The 16,855-nt window shown below is 39.1% G+C and overlaps 2 protein-coding genes across 7 annotated transcripts in view; one reads left to right on the forward strand and one right to left on the reverse strand.

Moving 5' to 3' along the window:
- Positions 1-16,855, reverse strand: part of exoc1l (exocyst complex component 1 like) — a 23,539-nt gene that overhangs the window by 2,566 nt on the left and 4,118 nt on the right. Inside the window, exons 2-5 of one of the 4 annotated variants that reach the window (XM_046046966.1) lie at positions 10,166-10,219; positions 7,344-7,472; positions 3,685-3,807; positions 3,130-3,308 (exon numbers count right to left, since the gene is read on the reverse strand). In XM_046046966.1, coding sequence (XP_045902922.1) covers positions 3,130-3,308; positions 3,685-3,805 — 300 coding nt within the window. In that variant the 5' untranslated portion in view covers positions 3,806-3,807; positions 7,344-7,472; positions 10,166-10,219. Of the gene's footprint in view, positions 1-3,129; positions 3,309-3,684; positions 3,808-7,343; positions 7,494-10,165; positions 10,220-16,855 lie in introns of those variants that run through there. The other 3 variants (XM_046046965.1, XM_046046967.1, XM_046046964.1) reach the window with 3 other exon arrangements.
- clockb (clock circadian regulator b) overlaps positions 7,865-16,855 on the forward strand; it is a 24,735-nt gene continuing 15,744 nt past the window's right edge. For 2 of the 3 annotated variants that reach the window (XM_046046961.1, XM_046046963.1), the window contains exons 1-9: positions 7,865-7,993; positions 10,150-10,241; positions 11,227-11,382; positions 13,376-13,464; positions 13,984-14,043; positions 15,104-15,252; positions 15,937-16,028; positions 16,288-16,377; positions 16,571-16,691. In XM_046046961.1, the coding sequence (XP_045902917.1) occupies positions 13,448-13,464; positions 13,984-14,043; positions 15,104-15,252; positions 15,937-16,028; positions 16,288-16,377; positions 16,571-16,691 (529 nt within the window). In that variant the 5' untranslated portion in view covers positions 7,865-7,993; positions 10,150-10,241; positions 11,227-11,382; positions 13,376-13,447. Of the gene's footprint in view, positions 7,994-8,533; positions 8,660-10,149; positions 10,242-11,226; positions 11,383-13,375; positions 13,465-13,983; positions 14,044-15,103; positions 15,253-15,936; positions 16,029-16,287; positions 16,378-16,570; positions 16,692-16,855 lie in introns of those variants that run through there. The other variant, XM_046046962.1, reaches the window with a different exon arrangement.

The following is a 16,855-nucleotide window of genomic DNA, read 5'->3' on the forward strand; positions in this document are numbered from 1 at the left end:
GTGCCTTGCCACAATTCTGTCTCTGAGCTCTTCAGGCAGTTCCTTTGACCTCATGATTCTCATTTGCTCTGACATGCACTGTGAGCTGTAAGGTCTTATATAGACAGGTGTGTGGCTTTCCTAATCAAGTCCAATCAGTATAATCAAACACAGCTGGACTCAAATGAAGGTGTAGAACCATCTCAAGGATGATCAGAAGAAATAGACAGCACCTGAGTTAAATATGAGTGTCACGGCAAAGGGTCTGAATACTTATGACCATGTGATATTTCAGTTTTTCTTTTTTAATAAATTTGCAAAAGTTTCTACATTTCTGTTTTTTTCTGTCAAGATGGGGTGCTGAGTGTACATTACTGAGAAATAAAATGAACTTTTTTGATTTTTGGAAAATGGCTGCAATGAAACAAAGAGTGAAAAATTTAAAGGGGTCTGAATACTTTCCGTACCCACTGTAAATGAGGCAATCAAAATCTTCTGTATCCTTTTGCAAGTGCAACAGCATCACCTAGGCACCATACGGTGCTATTACAACATTGTACCATTCTGGTCTTACTGGAAACTTCTTTTAATCAGACTTTTAAAATGTCCTATGTGATGTTTAGTCTCGCCTGTTGTTGTGAAGTAATTGTCATTTTACATTTGCTGTGGTTTTCAATATGTTTCTTGTCATTTATATTGGATCCTCCTGTAAGTTTTGTTGTGGTTATGTTTTGTGTGCTTTTGTCACTTTCTTTTAATGCATAACAACGATCTGTCTAAAGAGTATTTAATGATATTAATTATATACATAACAGTACCGTAGAACATAAATAAATGAATTGTGTAAGTAAATTTGTGTGAAAGAAATTCAGTTGTGAAACTCATGTGCTACAGTCCCTTCCAAAAGTATGGAACCGTAAGGAAAATTCCTTTGTTTTTGTTGTTCACTGAAGACATTTGGTTTAAGATCAAAAGATGAGTATGAGACAATAGTTCAGAATTTCAGCTCTCATTTCCTGGTATTCACATCTAAATGTGTTAAACAACTCAGGACATATCACCCTTTGTTTGAACCCACCCATTTTTCAAGAAAGCAAAACTATTGGAACATGTGACTGACAGATGTTTCTTGTTGCCCAGGTGTTACCTTTTAGGTTAATTGTCCAAACATTAAATAGCTCTGCAGGACTAGTCTAAGTTTTCATCCTTGGTTCAAACCTATAAAGACTGCATTTCCTGTTAAAGAGGAGAAACCAACATGAAGACCAGAGAGCTGTCTAAGGGAGAAAAGCAAGCCATTGTCAAGCTGAGAAAAGATGTAAAATCGTCCAGAGACATTGGACAATCACTGGGCATAGCAAGCACAACAATTTGGAATGTCCTCAAAAAGAAACTACTGGTGTACTGAGCAACAAACGTTGAACAGGTCGGCCAAGGAAAACAACAATAGTTGATGAAATGTTGTGAGAGCTGTGAAGAAAACCCCCAAAACATCAGTAAGTGACATCACCAACGACCTCCACAGTGCAGGGATGAAGGTATCACAATCCACTGTTCGAAGAAGCCTCAGAGAGCAGAAATATAGAGGCCACACCACAAGATGTAAACCACTCATCAGCAGGAAGAATCGGAAGGCCAGATTAAAATTTGCTAAGAAGTACAGAGATGAGCTGCAAAAGTCTGGAACAAAATCTTATGGACTGATGAGACCCAGATTAATCTCTACCACAGTGATGGAAAAGCCAAAGTGTGGAGAAAGAAAGGAACTGCTTATGATCCGAAGCATACAAGCTCATCTGTGAAGCATGGGGGAGGTAATGTCATGGCTTGGGCGTGCATGGCTGCTTCTGGAACAGGCTCATTAATATTTATTGATAATGTAACTGATGATGGCGGCAGCAGAATGAAGTCAGAAGTGGACAGAAACATTTCGTCTGCTAATTTATGGAGAAATGCATTGAAACTAATCGGAAGGAAGTTTATCATGCAGCAGGACAATGACCCAAAGCACACTGGAAAAAATGCAAGGTTTTAGACTGGCCAAGTCAATCACCTGACCTTAACCCAATAGAGCATGCATTTCACCTCCTTAAGGAGACTGAAGGGAGAAACACCCCGAAACAAACGAGCTGAAAGAAGCTGCGGTAAAAGCCTGGAATAGCATCACAAATGAAGAATGCGACAGTTTGGTGATGTCGATGGGTTGCAGGCTTGAGGCAGTTATTGCAAGCAAGTGTTATGACACCAAATATTAAATGTTATTTACTTTAAGATTATTTGTTCCATTACTTTTGCTCACCTAAGAATGCTGTGGTCTAGTACAAACGGTGATATGTCCTAAGTTGTTTAACACATCTAGATGTGCATGCCAGGAAATAAAAGCTGAAATTCTGAACTCTTTTCTCATACTCATCTTTTGATCTTAAACCCAAATGTCTTCAGTGAACAACAAAAACAAAGGACTTTGCCTTACAGTTCCAAAACTTTTGGAGGGGACTCTATATTGACTACACATTTTGACTATCTTGTTCGTAAACAATGACACAAGGACTTGTCATTCTGATGGCACTGACATGTTCAATGACATAAAGATTTGCTTTTGAGAGATAGACTAAGGATTCTGAACAATTTACAGGCTTTTGCAGGTAATCCACTGTGTTTCTACGTGTGCTGTTTGTTTCAAGAAATGCACTCACTGTTTTGCAGATGTTAGGGATGATTTGAGAAATGTACCAAAGCGACTGAAAACTGTAAAACAGATAACTGAGGTGGTTGTGCACAAGAACAGAAAAATAGGTATAAGTATATTCGTGTTGTAACTCTCTTTATTTCCTTAAGCAATTCTATTTAATTTGTTTTTTATATTTAGGATCCCAATGAGAGACAGTTGTTATTCCTTTGCTCAACATGAAACACCACAAGAGTAACACGTAGCACTGACAAATTATGAATTAGAATGTAAAATTATAGTTTGAGATAAATTACATTGTTTCAAGGCTTTTACTATAAGAGTAAAAGTGTGATTAAGAGACAATTTTAATAATTTTTTTAATAACTATAGTCTATGTGCCAGACATCCTTTCTATACAAAACTGTTGGAAATCATGCAATAATAAGCTATGGAAATTGCAATTAAATTTGGTTAATTACCACATCAGGGTCCCGTCCATCAACAAGAGTCAGGTCTTGCAGGGACCAGATCTCTGTCCTCCTGTAGCACTCCTGTATACTGGAGCGTTTGGTATGGGACCTCTTGGATCCAGCCTTTAGGGACATCTTAGATGCCTGACATCCCACTATACTTAACTGCACCACTTTGGTTTTTGAAACTACAGAAAATGAGAAATAACAAAAGTGTAAACAGAAGCCAAAAGAGTCCAGTGCAGCTCAGGGCATTTCATCTGCTGCAGAAGAATCATTACTCATTTCAGGCCTCATAGACTTTACACAGTCCGTTTTCATACAACAGTTCAAAGACATGTTCAGCCATTTTCTTCTAAAGATTCTCTGAAATCATTAATAATATTCTCTATTACCTATGAAAGAAAATTCTACTGTAAAGCTTCCAAATGTTTTAATGTTTTTAAATACAACAGAATAGAAATTATCTTGAATAGGTGAACATACTTAACCCTTAAAAGCTGCTGTATCAAATGAACAAAAATGTTTTGAAGTGACTACCTGATCAACAAGAAAGCTGTTTACCTGAGACACAGAGGAAATGTCTTTCAGGCGATGGCTCTTCAATCTCGATAAACTCCACCAGTCTCTGTTTTGCAGGTCGGAACAAAACTCTCTGCATCTCCGCCTTCAGAAGAGACGACATCACTGGAGAGACGAAGCAAAGAATCAGGACCGGATGGTGGGAAAAGGGATTTTTTAAAAACAAAAAAAAAACAGAAACAGTAAGGCGGAAAGAAAACAAGAGTGACAAACAGAGGATGAGAAAATCCAAGAGAGAAAAAGAGAGCGACAGAGTTGATGAAAAATAATGAGGACACTGGACAACAATGAAAACTGGAAGTGATGAGGAGGGAGGAGGTGATGTTTCCTCTGGTCAGACCGCGTAAAACTATGTGGTTGTGTGTGAAATGAGCTCAACTACACACACACTTAACTCTGCAGCAGTCAGGTTTGATGATCAATGTTAAACTTAGTACTTAGCACTGCAATTCAAGGTCAATCTCTTCATCATTTTAGCTTTTTATTGCTTCCTTCAATTAAGATCCATTATAATGTTGATCCTGATGTTTGCTCAGGCTTCCTGAAAATATGGCTTTCCCTCTTGGATTTGTATTTACTTCGGTGGATCCAAGGCATAGACACACAAGTGCTTTACCCTAGTTGTACTGTGAGTGGTTATATCCCCCCTACTCTCTTTCTTTCTTTCTGTCTTTCCATGGCCTATCTGTTTCCACTCACTCACGTATAGACGTTGATATATGCTGTGGCACAGTGCCCAATGTTTGTCTGTGATTAAACGGTGGTTATGTGGGAAAAGGATGTCCCGCAGCACTCTGCGTGGTTTCCATTACCCACTAATAATTCAATATCTGAGTACAGGTACAAGCGGGGTGAAGCACTTAAATGGAGGGATTTTATAAGCACATAAAGGATGCTACACGTCTTTAATGATCATGACTCCATGAGATAATTTGCTAGATGATAAGCAGAAATAACATAATGTTACACTTTTGAGCAGGTTCCAGCTCAGGAAAGGCGGGGTAAACAAACAACAACAGCGTGGGAGGACTTTTTCCATAAGCAAACTGCCCCAGAACGAACCAGGCCAAAGCTCTGATTTCATTTGTTAGCAGGATAGAGTGTGGCTCCATTGGATTTGTCACATTTTGTGAAAACAAAGATGGGTTGTTCCGCAGCTAAGTGCTTTATCGTTGTGGTCGTTGATGGTTTTTGTGGGTGTTCACTTGAAAGGCTTTTTGCCTCTGAGATGGAAAGATGAGCGGATGGGCAGGAAGCAGGGAGGAAAGGAAATATAGTGTTGAACCTCATGAATAACAGATGAGGTTTGCTTTACTTACTTATCATAACCTTTAACCCCAGCATGTCTGTCACGTGCCTTTAAAAGGATTCTTATTTGTATAATAATTGGAGAAAATCCAAGATTGGCACAAGAGAGTAGTTTTTGTAAAATATGCTGTAATGCACAAACTGCGTTGATCTCCCTCTTGTATTCAGTGGCATCACTACATCAATGTGCCTGTATCTGTATTTTTAATAAAATATGCTTGTGATGATTTTGCAGTTTGTGGAAACATGCAGGTAAATAGATGGGAAAAAAACAACAGGATATGAACGTATAGCAACTAATGTACAGTTACAAGTTAATATGGGAGGAGTTTGGAAAGACATTGACACATGATTAAGAGGATTAAGAGGGGTTGTAGAGAGTTCAGGAGTAAAGTCAGGGCCCCTGGCAGTAAGGATAGGAGAAGATCTGTGTTACACTGGAAGGACAGATGAAGTTGTGGAAGGAAGAAAGGAAGAAAGAGCATCTGGCTATCAAGAAGTATTAAAAAATGATCAAGAAACAGAGAAGGGGAGAAGACACGCAGGATGCAGAGGAGTGAGAGTGGGGAATTTTAACAACTGAAAAAAGCAGAGGAAGCAAAGGAAGAAGAAAGCAAAACAAAAGACAGGAAGAAATACAGGAGATCTGAAGAAAAGAGAAGCTGAATTTGAAACAAAGAGCAGGCTGTGGAGATGACTTATGGAATGGACAACACAAATTGTGCAAGAAGGGGTGTTGAGCAAAGGAAAGATGAGAAAGGAGAGAAAATAATAGATAGGAAAATGTGGAGAATCCTTAAGAAGCAGGTAACGGCTAATCCGAACAAAGCAAGTGAGAGCTGAAAATTATGACAGAGAAGAATTGAAGGGGAAAATTGAGTTCACAGAGAGGAAGGACACTGAAGAAAGGAATACGAGGCAGACAGAAATTCTGAGAAGGTGCAGGGCTATAATGAGTCCACGCAGGAGCAGAGAATTAATGAGGTTGGCACTGTTATACATTAAGCAAACTAGAATGGAGCTAACTTTTTGTTTAATGCACAAGCCCAAGGCTGGAATTCAAAGTATGCCTGTGTGAAAACAGGAACGCTGTGTTCATTATACATATAGATGCTGGATTTTACAATTTGCAATTTTTGCGGCAGTATTGTAGTATTTGACTTCTATTTAAACTTATTCACACAGATTTAAGTTTGCATTGTTTAATTGCTCCAGACATTTGAACTCTGTAACAGTTTTGCATTTAAAAAGCTGTAGTACAGTAAAGGCTAAAAATTACCCTGATGTTGTGATGCAATAAATAATGTATATGACATAAAACAGAATTACTTGCTTGCACTGTGACACCACTGTTATTATTGAAAATGTATTTTTGATGGTATCTAGCGGTGTGTCGGTCGCGAATGAGTTGGCTCTATGAGCCAGCTCTTTTAAGTGAATGATGGGAGCCAGATCCTGTCTGAGAGACGACTTTCTAGCTTCAACACTGTGCATCATCATTTAAGGTAAGAGATCACTGTTTAATTTCCCAAAATGTCTCCACGCCTGTCTGCCAGTACACTTTTCTGGGTGTATCTTTGGCCAGTTGGGGAGGGACAGTAAGAGAGGATGATGAAGAAAAGTTGAGTTTACATGTTGCATGTTGACTTCCGTGTAAACATGGACACAGGGGCCATAGAACTCTGGTTTAACTTTTTTTTTAACTTAATTGTCCAAATATTGTCCAAATCTTCCTGTTAGAGCTAGAGTCCTGCACTGATAGAGGGCAATTACACAGCTGAAGCCCATCTACTATGTAGCAGGACTGTCAGAGGAAACATGGCCTCTCCAGGTCTATAATATAATAATACAGTTTCTATATTAACTGGAGAGATTTAATTCTGCAACAGTGAGACAGTAACTTGTTTATTTTGTCTTTATATATATATATATATATATATATATATATATATATATATATATGTGTGTGATTTCTATGTCTTGTACTTATCTGTATATAACAATATAACATACTATTCTCTTTTCTGTAAAGACATATACATACATACAATACAGTATAAATAGCTATCACTGCCAGCATTATACATGTCTACTGCAGACCTTACATGGCCACACTCCTCTGTCATCTCTTTACCTTAATGATACCTTGTTTATGAATGTTGTTATTTGCATAGAAAGTTTTAAGCAGGAATACACTTACTGTTGTTTATCATCTTCTCCACCATGTGAAATTAACATTTAAACACTTGCCATGCCGCATAAAAATAGCTTAATGTCAAAATACACAATAATATGAATTTTGGGGACCCTGACACAGTCTAGGTACAACGTACGTCACGGTGTGTAGAGCTTCTGATTGGATGTCGATTAAAGGGGAAACCCCTTGCCATGAGGCAGGGCCATCCCTACCCTGCTCTGCACCGTCCTGGCGACCGTCCAATGTCACATTCACAGTCCAATCACTGTAACACAAACTGTTCACTCTGAAAAGAATATGATTATGTCAATAATGCATTTTAATATAATTGTGAAAATATCTAAATAGGGTGGCATTTAACTTTATATCTCTAAATATTAAGCCTTTAATTAAAAAGCGAATTAAGTGGAGAACCGTCGTTCCCACTTTGAATGTATTCATTTGTCTGGTGGCAGAATCGCTTCCATGTCATTTTATTTTCTATCATGTAAAAAAAACTAGGTGACATCTACAGTGGACTAGTTTGGCTGGAAGAGCCACACAAACACGCGGAGTCATTTCCCCTCTGAAGATCATTCAGCGATCCCCTCTCCGTTTCACAGCTACTGTACTTGCAAAATAGTGCGCCCTAACTGTCTCCATTGCGCATGACAGTACGTCGTAATGTCGTAATATGAAGTAGGCCTCCTGTTTTTCTCCCCAACCCGGAGTCCTCCCGGCCCCCACCGCCTCGATGCAACGTTCAAGTAAGCAAAACACGGAGGCTGCTGTCGGTTATTCGGGAAGGTAAGGATTATTTTTAATGCACATCCAAAGCCAGCGATGGTCGTCGAGTGTGTAATAGCACGGCCACTGTGGTCGGTGTCCGAGGTTTGTTTGTTTTTTAGCGTGCGGAAGCGGTCGGACTGCAGAGGAGGCTTCGGGACTGTTTCCGCACGCTCGAGGGAGAGCAAGGCCCAGTGACCCACATTCGGAGCACCCAGTGTCTATGTGTACGAGTGGGCGAGCGTGTGCGCGCACCGCTCTCCGTGTGTGTGTATGTGTGTGCGCCTGGGGACTCTGTGTGTGTGTGTGTGTGTGTGTGAGTGTGTGAGTGTGTGTGTGTGTGTACACATACATCTGCCGCGAAAATGTTTCCACCATCTCTGGTTTTAGGCATTTCTCCGCGGCCGACATGTATTATGCTTTTGTGGGCTTTTACATTGCCCCGCGCGGATGTTTAGGCTCAGTTTTCTCGCGGTGTTTTAGGACCGACGGTAACATATATATATATATATATATATTACAGATTATTTTGTCTTCAATGTCAGTTGTTGCGTGACAGCTTGAGGCTCGGCGCCAGCATGCCATGATAGGGACTGATATTCCTCCTGTTTATTTCACCAACGGGGAATAATTTACCTGCTGTATCTGTGTCACTCAGTATTTGCGAGTGTAGCGAGAGGAAACGGGGTCAGTAAGAGCATTAAATCTTAAATGGGCAGTTTTCGGTGGCAAGCTTAGTTAGCCTGCTAGCTTGCTATATGGGTTGCTGTCTTAGGAGTTGTATAACGAACCCTCTGTGTAACTAAAGATATATTAAAAATATTAACGTTACCTTTCCTAGCCAATAGCCAGTGGCTGCTTTGGTTGACTGCCCTACGTGGTCTGCACTGTGCCATGTTTCTAATATATCTGTGTTTATTCATTGGCAGTGGTGTACAGTTTGCATAAGATCAGTCTAATGAGGTTTCACTTATTGGCCGTCAGGAATACATGCCTGTAGGTCAGGCCAGTGCTTGTCGAAGTACAGACAAGGGACCACTGTGGGGTCTTTTGGATGTTTTACTAAAATACCTAAATCTCACTATTATCCCCCAGTAAAATGAGTGCAATAAGATAATCTAGCTGGGCTATAATGTTATCCATATGTTTTTACTGTACCCACTTTGACCTTCCTTCTACTGTCATATCTACAGAAAAATCCTCTTACATGGGGGTTATTTTCTGATCACAATGTGATCCAAGTGGTGGTATGTTGTAGGGGTGCAACTAGCGAGTCTTTTCGTTGTCGGTTTAATTTGAAAGATTATTTTCAGCAATTAATCGATTAGTTGCTTGGTCTTTAAAATGTCAATCAGTTTTTCCAAAATCCAACATGTCATCCTCAAATGTCTTGTTTTGTTTTAATGTAATAGTTGACAACTAATCAATTAATTGTTGCAACTTTAGTATGCTGTCTGATTGGTGTTGTGTTCTTATTAACAAGTTTAGGAGCTTCATTTTTGGACTGTTCTGTCAGACATAATATAACGATTAGTTGATTCATTTTTCAAGCAAAAATGGCCAGTGTTCCCTAGTTATAGCTTCTCAATTGAGAGGAGTTGCTGCTTTTCTTGACTGGCTGATGATTACAGGGGATCGACAGAAAATGAATCAGAAATTTGATAATTCAATAATTGCATTAGTCATTTTTTCTTGCAAAACATCCACACATGAATTGGTTCCAGCTTCTTAATTGTGAGGTTATTCTGCTTTTGTGTGTTTTATATCACCGTAAAGTCTTTGGGTTTTGGGCTGTTGGTCCGAACTCATCTTAATCTCATATTGAGACAGCCATTTTTCGCAATTTCGTTTCATTTTATAGACCAAAGGATTGATCAGTTAATCGAAAAACTAAATGGCAAATTAACTGATAATAAAGATAACTATTAGTTGTAGCCATAATATTGTAGTAGAATCAGTATATTTTAGTTTTGGACTCTTGGTCTGATGATGATGGCACAGTGGGCTCTGATGAAGTGGGCATTTTCTGACCAATAAAACTATTAAACCCCATTTTCCTGTTTTTACTTTGCAGCAACCAACATATTTACATTTCTTATAGAATTTACATGCATGGTAAATAGTGAACACAGGCCCCTTGGATATTTGTGAATGAGTGTGGGTTATTTGTGTTGCAGGTAAGGTGTGGCTCACGTGAGAAGGTTTGTCAGTGCCTGGAAGGATAGCATCTAAAACAGCAAGTTTTGCCTGCAAAGAGAAATTCCAGAAAGTAAGTAAGAAAATACTTAATCACCACTTTTTTCATAACTGGATCAGTATGCTCCAGAAGAGTTTCTTAAATACTAATAATGTATGCATAATAACTGATTTATTCCAGGTTTTCCTCTCTGCACTGATGTATATTATTCACACTTAAAAAACTTTGTGGCACAACAAACTGGATTCCAGGATCTTCTAACAATGTTAATTCATAAAATCTGTTTCTGTAGATTATTATTAGTTCATTTATTAGTAAGTTATAAAAATACAAATAATGTACTTGTAAAAAAAAACTTTTATTTGAAAGCATCTGTAATTTTTTTGTGCAGGTCCAAGTTAATTAAATGAAACACTGTAAAACTGGTTAAAAAGCAGTAACATTGTCAGTAGTTGGTAAATCAGTAAAGTCAGTGAAGGTGGTCTACTACACTGGCTGGTAACATGTTGTTCTGCTGCATCTGACATTAAAAAACTGACTTGATCAATTGTATATGCAACCCACAATCTGATTTTGCATGTGAAACATTTGACCAATCTCTCAGAAAAAATTTAATATTTGAGCTTTTCTTCCATTAAAGCTGGGGAGAAACTAGCCGGAGACAGCTCCATTATGAAAAGTAGCCAACTGAAAAAAAATCCACCCGCTTCCCTTCAGGCCTCCCTCCAAAGGGATGTAAAGAGAATTTCAACAAATATGAAATGCTTCTGAAGTAAATTGACCATCCCAGTGTTAATGTAGGTTACAACCAAGATGTTGTTTTTTTCCTTGTATAAAACACTTTATCTTATGAAAATTATAATTTATAGCTGTAGTTGCAATTGGACTCAGCAAAGAGTGAATTTTATTCACTATTCTCATGGGATTATAGATGGAATATTGCTAAAAGCTGATGGTCAAGTCAATTTTATTTAAAAAAACTATCACAAATCACAATTTGCCTTAAGGGGCAAGTTCACCTCATGACCACAGTTTTCTGCTCTGATTTCTCCCACAGGTTTGGTTCACCACCATGTCTTTCCTGTGGTCTGGTGCCCTCTTGTGACCCCAATGACGTCAATGTCAGTTTTCACCGTAGAGTCAGCTTTGACCCCAAACCTTTTCTACGACCACTGAAAGACGTTAGCTGACCGTGTGCATAAGCTGCATTGGGGTGAGAAGTGACTACACGTGTTGTGATTGCACTTAAATTAACATATGGAAGAGTCATGCAGACCATTCGTTTTCACTGATTCAATCTAATTAGTCTATATTTAGATGTATGTTCCCAACTCATGTTGGAACATACAGCATGTTATAATGTTTTATTGACTACAAATAGGGTCTTTTTTGGACATCTGTGCTACGATTCAGGATTCAGTCAAGTTTAGTGGTAAAACAATTTGGGTTTGCAATTGCCGATGTCGATGTTTAGAGAGCAGGACGGTCGATGGCTGATATGCACTCACCGGCCACTTTATTAGGTACACCTGTTCAATTGCTTGTTAACACAAATAGCTAATCAGCCAATCACATGGTAGCAACTCAATGCATTTAGGCATGTAGACGTGGTCAAGGCAACTTCCATCAGAATGAGGAAGAAAGGGGATTTTAGTGACTTTGAACATGGCATGGTTGTTTGTGCCTGATGGGCTGGTCTGAGTATTTCAGAAACTTCTGATCTACTGGGATTTTCACACACAACCATCTCTATGGTTTACAGAGAAGAGCGGCAGTTGTGTGGATGAAAATGCCTTGTTGATGTCAGAGGTCAGAGGAGAATGGGCAGACTGGTTCGAGATGACAGAAAGGCAACATTAACTCAAATAACCACTCGTTACAACCAGAATACCATCTTTGAACGCTCAACACATTGAACCTTGAAGCAGATGGGCTACAGCAGCAGAAGACCACCGGGTGCCACTCCTGTCAGCAAAGAACAGGAAACTGAGGCTATAATTTGCACAGGCTCAGCAAAACTGGACAATAGAAGATTGGAAAAATGTTTCCTGGTTTGATGAGTCTCGATTTTAGCTGCAACATTCTGATGGTCAGAATTTTGCGTAAACAACATGAAAGCGTGGATCCATCCTGCCTTGTATCAACGGTTCAGGCTGGTGGTGGTGGTGTAATGGCGTGGGGGATATTTTCTTGGCACACTTTGGGCCCTTTAGTACCAACTGAGCATTGTTTAAACACCCCAGCCTACCTGTTGCTGACCATGTCCATCTATATCTTCTGATGGCTACTTCCAGCAGGATAATGATAATGCGATAATGCGCCATGTCTCAAAGCTCAAATCATCTCAAACTGGCTTCTTGAACATGACAATGAGTTCACTGCACTCCAGTGGCCTCCACAGTCACCAGATCTCAATCCAGTAGAGCACCTTTGGGATGTGGTGGAACGGGAGATTCGCATCATGGTTGTGCAGCTGACAAATCTGCGGCAACTGATGATAATGTCAACATAGACCAAAGTCTCTGAGGAATGTTTCCAACACCTTGTTGAAAGTATGCCACTAAGAATTAAGGCAGTTCTGAAGGCAGAAGGGGGTCCAACCCGGTACTAGCAAGGTGTACCTAATAAAATGGCCAGTGAGTGTATAATGGCAATATCAAAACAGAGAAAAGTAATGTATAATTCCATTATTCCATGCAGAGTACAATGTAATATACATGGTTATTTTAGACAGTAATGTGTTGTTTTGAGAGGGATTTTTTATCAATTAATGAAATAGAAAAATACTTTAGGTTATGCTGTAGATTTCAGAACATGACTGGCGTGTAAGGGATAGTGTGGTACAAATTGTCAGAACTGACGTCATTCAACTGCATTATTCTCTACAGTAGAACAATTAATATTTAATGCTAGCCAGTAATGGTTTTAGATTAGATTAGCTGTCATTAGGATGGAAGATGCCAATTATCTTAAAATGCCAGATAGCGCCCAATTAATCGGTCTATCATTGGTCAAGTTGACACTAGATAGTGTATAGGGTCAGTAGGGTATTGAAGTATAAAAGCAGCCACCATGGTGAGCCAGTTATCTGAGCCCTATGGGAATGGTGATAATTGTGATTAGTGTTGGAGTCTGCTGAATTGCAATATATGTAAATCATAACTGGCACTTAAGCTAATACAGTACTTGTTTTTCTGTCTCTCCAGGTGGTCTTCCAAATGCCTACCTCACGCCTAAAGAGCAAATCACTGCAGCCACAGCCCTGATCAGCAGCCACCATGACATCAAGCATAGGGTATGCTGCAACACACACGAATTATGACATGCACATGCTTTGACACAAGTACAAAATATGTTTAGATATATAGATTTGCAAAAACGTCACCTTATTATTGTCAAACGGCATTTCTTGCCTCTTTTGGCATCAAAACCATGAAAATTAAAGATCTTAACCACCCCAAATATCAACCATCAGTACAAATGAAAGTATTCATATTGACCCATATTAATTGAAACGTACGGAAGAAATGGTCTGTTACACAAATGCACTCGTAAACCTTCTTGGCAAGCACAACACATTCCGTTTCCCTCTCACTGCCTGTCTCACTCTCTTTTTTTATGTGTGTGTGTGACCCAAAAATAAACTTGGTCCTGGCATGTAGGAATCCTCTCATTAGCCAACATCCGTCATTCACTATTATTAACAATACATATCTGCTTTCAAGCTGCCAACAAACGTGCACGCAGAGGAAAACACAAAGTGAGTTGGGAAAAACTCAGGGAAGTCTGTAAAGAATTTCCTCTCCTCCTGTAGGGATGATTGTAGCATCTTTGATGGGTTGATGGAAGAAGATGAAAAGGACAAAGCAAAACGGTAAGTTAGATATAAAGAAAATTACTCTAGAGTGATGCTACTTGTAGTATATGTTTATTATTAATACACCAATCCTTTTCATAAAACATCACATGGTATTTTGACCAGACCTACACTTGTTGAATAACCACATTTGAAACACATTTTACATTTTTAGCCCCTGTAGAGAATATTCTGTGTCGACTTTATCAGACATACTGTCTTAACTTGAACACTGACAAAACGGTTGAACCTGCTTTTTTCATTGTGGTGTTTTTTCTGTATGTCAAAACTGCCAGTCTGGACAAAAAAAACATACAAACAAACAAATCTCTTTAAAGGTTTAGTGTGTAAATTTTAGTGGCATCTAGGGGAGAGGATTGCGAATTGCAACCAGCTGTTCACGGTGCATTCAAGTGCTCCTCGGATGGTCCCATTTCCCGAGTTGTGAAGTCGTTCTTCTGATTAAGCATGTGTTCATGTGCACCACATGAATCAGTCACCGCTCACCCCTCCCTTTCAAAGTGTGCAGGAGAAGCTACGGTGGCCTACACGCTCGTCGGCTCTTGTGGACCTCCATTTGTCCAAATTGCTTCTTTGTTTTTTTTACTTCTAATAAACCAGATGACTATTATTACTACTACTAACCAGTGTTTCCCATACATTGATTTATTTGTGGCAGCCCGCCACATTATCAATGCTGACCGTCACATACTGATATTTTAAAATTTTATTAGGCCTATTTAAAATCGTATTTGATTGCAGAGCTGCGTGCAGCGCATATGTTCGGCACCTCCTCTCGCTCGCTCTCTCTCTCTCTCTCTCATGAACACTGCTGCACAAATCTGTTCAACACGGTGTATGCAGATAGAAATGGCTCATTCTAAGGTAATAAAAACATAACGGTTCATTATGTAAGGCCTTTATACACCACTGAAAACATAGTTATGTATATTATATTGCCTTTCTGTCAATAGATCCTTTTAAATATTACACACTGAAGCTTTAAAACGTTTTTCAATAAAACAAACAAAACTGCAAAACATAAAATCTTAATTCATAACTGTGGATTTGATTGTAGTGTGTCCCGTAACAAGTCTGAGAAGAAACGGAGAGACCAGTTCAATGTCCTCATCAAGGAACTTGGCACCATGTTGCCGGGCAACACTAGGAAGATGGACAAGTCCACCATCCTGCAGAAAAGCATCGACTTCCTGTGTAAACACAAAGGTCAGGGCTTCCTGCCATCCTCTTCCTTTTTTGAACACCTCACTGGGTGGACACTCCTTGTTCTGTAGTGAGGTTTATCATTCACTCTTGTGTACACTGTTGTCTGTGCTCGTTTACTCTCATTACTAGAGCTTGTTGTTAAACAGAACAGACACTCCATGATTTTATTACACATTTAATGAGACGTGGGCACTGTACATGTGAAGTGTAAATTACTCTTTAATTAACTTTAACCTTTCGACGGTGTAATATGATTAATGATTATGCCGTGCTTTCATTCTGTGCTTGAGGTACTTTATACATACATGCTTTACTCTTTTTCCCTTCATAATCTTAGTTGATCACAACTTAAATACTGGGAGTGTCTTGAAATGTTTGATCTCTGCACATGGGTTACTGTTATTTTTAATCCTAGCTCTTATCATTGCCGTGCATGCTCAATAACTCTCGGCTGCCACTTGACTGGTGCTCTGTGTTATCTAGTGTTCTGTTTAATTGCCTTGTTTTCACTCTGAGCCTTGTACTATCAATACAGTTTTATATCACATGCGTTATTACTTCCTTTGTTTTTGTCTCTTTTATGCCCTGTTGCTTGATTATGTTTTCCTCACTTGACTTTTTTCCTGCAAGACTTGATTTCCATCCTTTAAAGTATCCCATTTGCTCTCCTTTTTCCTCCTTCAGAGATCGCAGCCCAGTCGGAGTCAAGTGAGATCAGGCAGGACTGGAAGCCTCCTTTTCTTAGCAATGAGGAGTTCACCCAGCTCATGCTGGAGGTTAGTAATCTCACATTTCTCTGCTATAAGAGCTGTTTTTTAAAACTCTTTAGGTAGGTTTTTCATGACCAGGGTCAAGATTAACTCACCTCAAAAAGTCCAATTGGATTGTGATTTTATTTCTAAATGTAAAATATCTGCTATGTCATTTTAACTGATTTTTGATGTTTTTGATTTTTAACAAGCAACAAATTGGTGTCTTTGACTTTTACTGACATTTAAGGGTGTTCTCTTTATATTGTCGTGTCTGCATCATCAGGCTCTGGATGGGTTCTTTATAGCAATATTGACAGATGGGAACATCCTCTACGTCTCTGAGAGTGTCACCTCACTACTAGAACATCTCCCGGTGAGCAACACTTGTTGTGTATTTTGTGTGGTATATATTAGTCACCCTATGTATTGTATAACAAGCTTAAACAGAATTTGTGTGTGTGTCGATCTGACCAAACGTCAGTGTGACCAAATGTCAGTGTGTGCTGAAAAAAAGGGTTTGATTTTTTTCTGATTTGTGTGTGTGTTCTTATGCATGTGTTTCCCAGACGGACTTGGTGGACCAGAACCTGTTAAACTTCCTGCCAACTGGGGAACACTCCGAAGTGTACAAGTCTTTGTCCACACACCCAACCGACCCAGAGAGCCTTAGCAACGATTACCTGAAGAGTCAGTAGCACCCAAAGTCATATGACACCATACTTACTGCCTGTTTCAACATTATCCAATAATACTCTACTGTATTGTGTGTTTGGTGGTTAAACGAGAGTATCATTCACTTTAACATTTACTTCTATACTTCAGAATGTAGATAGATGTAAAGTTTCCATAGC

This window comes from Micropterus dolomieu, linkage group LG04, assembly GCF_021292245.1.
Source record: "Micropterus dolomieu isolate WLL.071019.BEF.003 ecotype Adirondacks linkage group LG04, ASM2129224v1, whole genome shotgun sequence".
NCBI classification, from domain to species: domain Eukaryota; kingdom Metazoa; phylum Chordata; class Actinopteri; order Centrarchiformes; family Centrarchidae; genus Micropterus; species Micropterus dolomieu.